Source organism: Notothenia coriiceps, unplaced genomic scaffold, assembly GCF_000735185.1.
Source record: "Notothenia coriiceps isolate Sejong01 unplaced genomic scaffold, NC01 NC01_scaffold00029194, whole genome shotgun sequence".
Taxonomy (NCBI): Eukaryota; Metazoa; Chordata; class Actinopteri; order Perciformes; family Nototheniidae; genus Notothenia; species Notothenia coriiceps.
Window position 1 is genome coordinate 50876 of NW_011361895.1, and position 3508 is coordinate 54383.

Sequence of the window (3508 nt, forward strand, 5' to 3'; positions counted from 1 at the left end):
GAAAAATCTCGGTTTATACCGTTGACGCACACAATTATTAACGTGCAAAAGTGACGAATATATATACGCCCAAGCCAGCCCAACGCTCTAGACACACGGCCGCCCAGCCCAGCCCAACGCCTTGATTAACCGTTATACACGCCCATCGCCCCGCCCAAGCCATACGTGCAGCGCCCACGCCCCGCCCTCGCCCAGAACTTTAGTCTGGCACGTCCTGATGAGACACTAAACCGCTGTGTAGTCTAATTTTATCTTGAGGGTAGTGACGTTCGAACTGAACAATAAAATATATATATTTACAGACAGACAAGAAAATATATCCCAGCAATATACGAGTCTTAGTCTCGGAACATCAACTTCCTGTTTTTTTTTAGTGGTAAAAGTTAATAGACCTTAACTTAAACTTATGTAAACCAACATTGAAGACGGATCGGATCTTTATTATGTGTGTATACATACAATTGTTTTTTCTCGTTTTAGACTTACATTAGAGACCGTGTTGTTAATTAACATAACATTTTTATCTTCTTACTAAATAGATTCTGTTCCTCTTTTTTTGGTTATTTTCTGCATCTAGGATGACACCAAAAGCCTCCCAGACGTTGGATTTCGCTCTTGAGGAAGAGTTATTGAAAATGCTGTATTCTCCGCTAGAGAGCTTCACCTCAGCCATTCAGAATGTGGCGCGCTCAGCAGCAGATTGATGCGCTGCAGAGGTTATGATTATGCTCGGTCCCGCGGGGGAGAGGTCTGAGGATTTAAACATTAAACTAAATTATTATTATTTAAATATATTTAGTATGCAACACCCGCAACCCGACCCGCATCATCTTTGTTTTACCCAGAACCGAACCCGGAAAAAAGCGTTTGAAAAAATACCACCCGCAAATCACCTTTTTTGCGGGTCACCCGTCGGGTACCCGCGGATACCCGACCCGATGCAGGACTCTGCGCCAGATATGGTAGAAATGTATTATTAATAGAAAGATAGTCACATATGTAATTTTTGTTTGGAAGTGTATGGTATGATGAAAAGAAAATTAGGGTCATTGTGTGCTGGTTATCTTTCAACACTAGTGTATTTATCCTCCCTTGTAACCGTTTATTAAAGGGACAAGTCAATTATTCGGAGACCGACTTAAGCATTTTCTTTTTTTTTTCAGGACAAGCCCTCCCTACTGTTGCGTTGACCTGTATTCTCTACGGACGGGGGAAATGGTCAAATCAATTCAGTTCAAGACGCCCATCTATAATCTCAACTGCAACAAACAGTACGTCTGATTGTTAAATCAATACCCTGACATTTAAAATCAGCTTGTTTTTTTCTTTGTACGAATTGAATATTTTCTTCTATTTTAAGTATTCTTGTTGTGAGCCTTCAAGAGAAGATTGCTGCCTTTGACAGCTGCACCTTCACAAAGAAGTTCTTTGTAACAAGTAAGACATTCTTTTTAACTTCAAGTGTTTTTATATCCAACTATATAGAAGTGTTCTATGCTAACCAAAGTTTAGAAGCATAATTTAAAAAAGTAATTTCGTTTTTGAGGAGCGTTTTTGTGTCTGCGGATGTTCAACCACACCCCAATGGTGAATTATATACCGAGGAACCATCACAATGTCATCACATGTCAAATATTATTGTAGTGCCAATAGAAATGTATGTTTGTCGAATGTTGGTCCACATTGAACCCCATTTTCCTGTACTGTATAAAGTAGCGAAAAGCAAACAACGCCAATCAATACCAGCATTACTCAACATGATCTGTGATTTGGCTTGAACTTGCTTATAATGTAACCAGCCCACTGCAGTGTGGTTCTTTTAAGCTTTGCTTGGTGACTCAACTGCTTTTATCAAAACAAGATGTGAGGTCCTCCATTGAAACTCGAAACAGCTTACAACACAGCTCTTGCATCTTCCTGGCTGTTCCTGCCATGTCCGCTCGAGGAGGCTGCGAAGGAAAGGCCAGACTGTATTACAAGGCCATTGCCGTCCACTTAAGTCATTGACTGTAGTAAACTGACCTTACTGGCTGCCTTTAATGTGTCTCCTCTTTGTCTGCCTGCCTTCCTTATCAGTGTCTGAGCCACAGGAAACCAAACATGCTCAATAGTTATTAATCGCTTCTGAATGCAGGGGCCTCCTCTCCATAACGTTGTTTGGTCTGTTTGACCCGTAAAAACAGTACACAAATGGTACTTAGATCAGCCATTCCTGTCTGTTTTTTCTCCAGGGATTTGGTGGTGGACAAGTCCTGTTGTTCCGAGCACACAAGGCTTATCCTGTGGTGTGTGTGAGCTGTCCCTTTCTTTTTCTTTTGAGTCCACCCATCATGTCTGTTTCTTCTTCCCGATTACCCCCCTGCTCTCCTTCCAGGATGTGAAACACGTTATCTCACCGCCTGTGCTCCCCTCTGCCTTGGAGAGGCACAAAATGCTTCTTTGGCGTTAGCAGCAGTCCTTGTGGCTAACCTCAACACACTTTTCCCCAACCGAACCATTTCCCAACACAGCGCGCTAAATTGCTGACTCTACCTCATCTGCTCCCAGAGCACAGTAATTACCAGCAAACCATTTTCCCCACACCTCCACGCACTTACATTAGATATTCATGTCTGTGTGTTTTCGTCACAGTGGGAGCAATCAAAAATGTTTGGCCCTGTCTGTATCTGCTTGCATTGAAATAAGATATATTATTTTAAACAATAATGTTTTCAGTTGTTAAGAAGCAGATGTTTGCCTTCTTTTGGTTGATTCTATAATGCAGCAGAAGTGATAGATATCTTGATAGTTTGAGCTCAGCAATCCACACTGCGTTTTTTCAAAATGTATTGAGTGGTAAAAAAACCAAGAAAGAAATATAAAGTTGTTATAACGTCCAATACATTTAAATGTTAGGATTATTTGTTGCTATTTATATTTATGTTGACACACACACGCACGCACGCATCCTAACATTTAAATGTATTGGACTTTATAACAACTTTATATTTCTTTCTTGTTGTATCCACAGGGGTTTATTGTTAGTCTTTTAGCAGAGGAGCCATCCTCAATTTATTGGGTACCACACAACAGTCTCCATTAGGTCATGCTGTTCAAACACACACGACCACTGACACGTCATCCCTCCACTTTCATGCACAAAAACACACACACCCACACACACACACACACACACACACACACACACACACACTCACACAAAACATTAATGTGTTCTTCCAAACGTCATGCGTTTATTTACTAAAATGTAATTTTGTATGATGTATTAAGCATTGGTTCCCCTTGTAGTACGGCAATGTCAATCTTTCTGTCTTTTCAGGCTGCTACCCCTGTCCAGGCCCCAGCATAAATCCAATAGCTTTGGGAAGCCGCTGGCTAGCCTACGCTGAGAATAAGGTAATCTAAACACACACACACACACACACACACACACACACACACACACACACACACACACACACTCACACAAAACATTAATGTGTTCTTCCAAACGTCATGCGTTTATTTA

At 41.2% G+C, this 3508-nt stretch overlaps 1 protein-coding gene across 1 annotated transcript in view; it reads left to right on the forward strand.

The window, feature by feature from the left end:
- bcas3 (BCAS3 microtubule associated cell migration factor) overlaps positions 1-3508 on the forward strand; it is a 118003-nt gene that overhangs the window by 15074 nt on the left and 99421 nt on the right. Inside the window, exons 2-4 of the mRNA XM_010786460.1 lie at positions 1164-1271; positions 1361-1437; positions 3320-3396. Coding sequence (XP_010784762.1) covers positions 1164-1271; positions 1361-1437; positions 3320-3396 — 262 coding nt within the window. The remainder of the gene's footprint in view (positions 1-1163; positions 1272-1360; positions 1438-3319; positions 3397-3508) is intronic.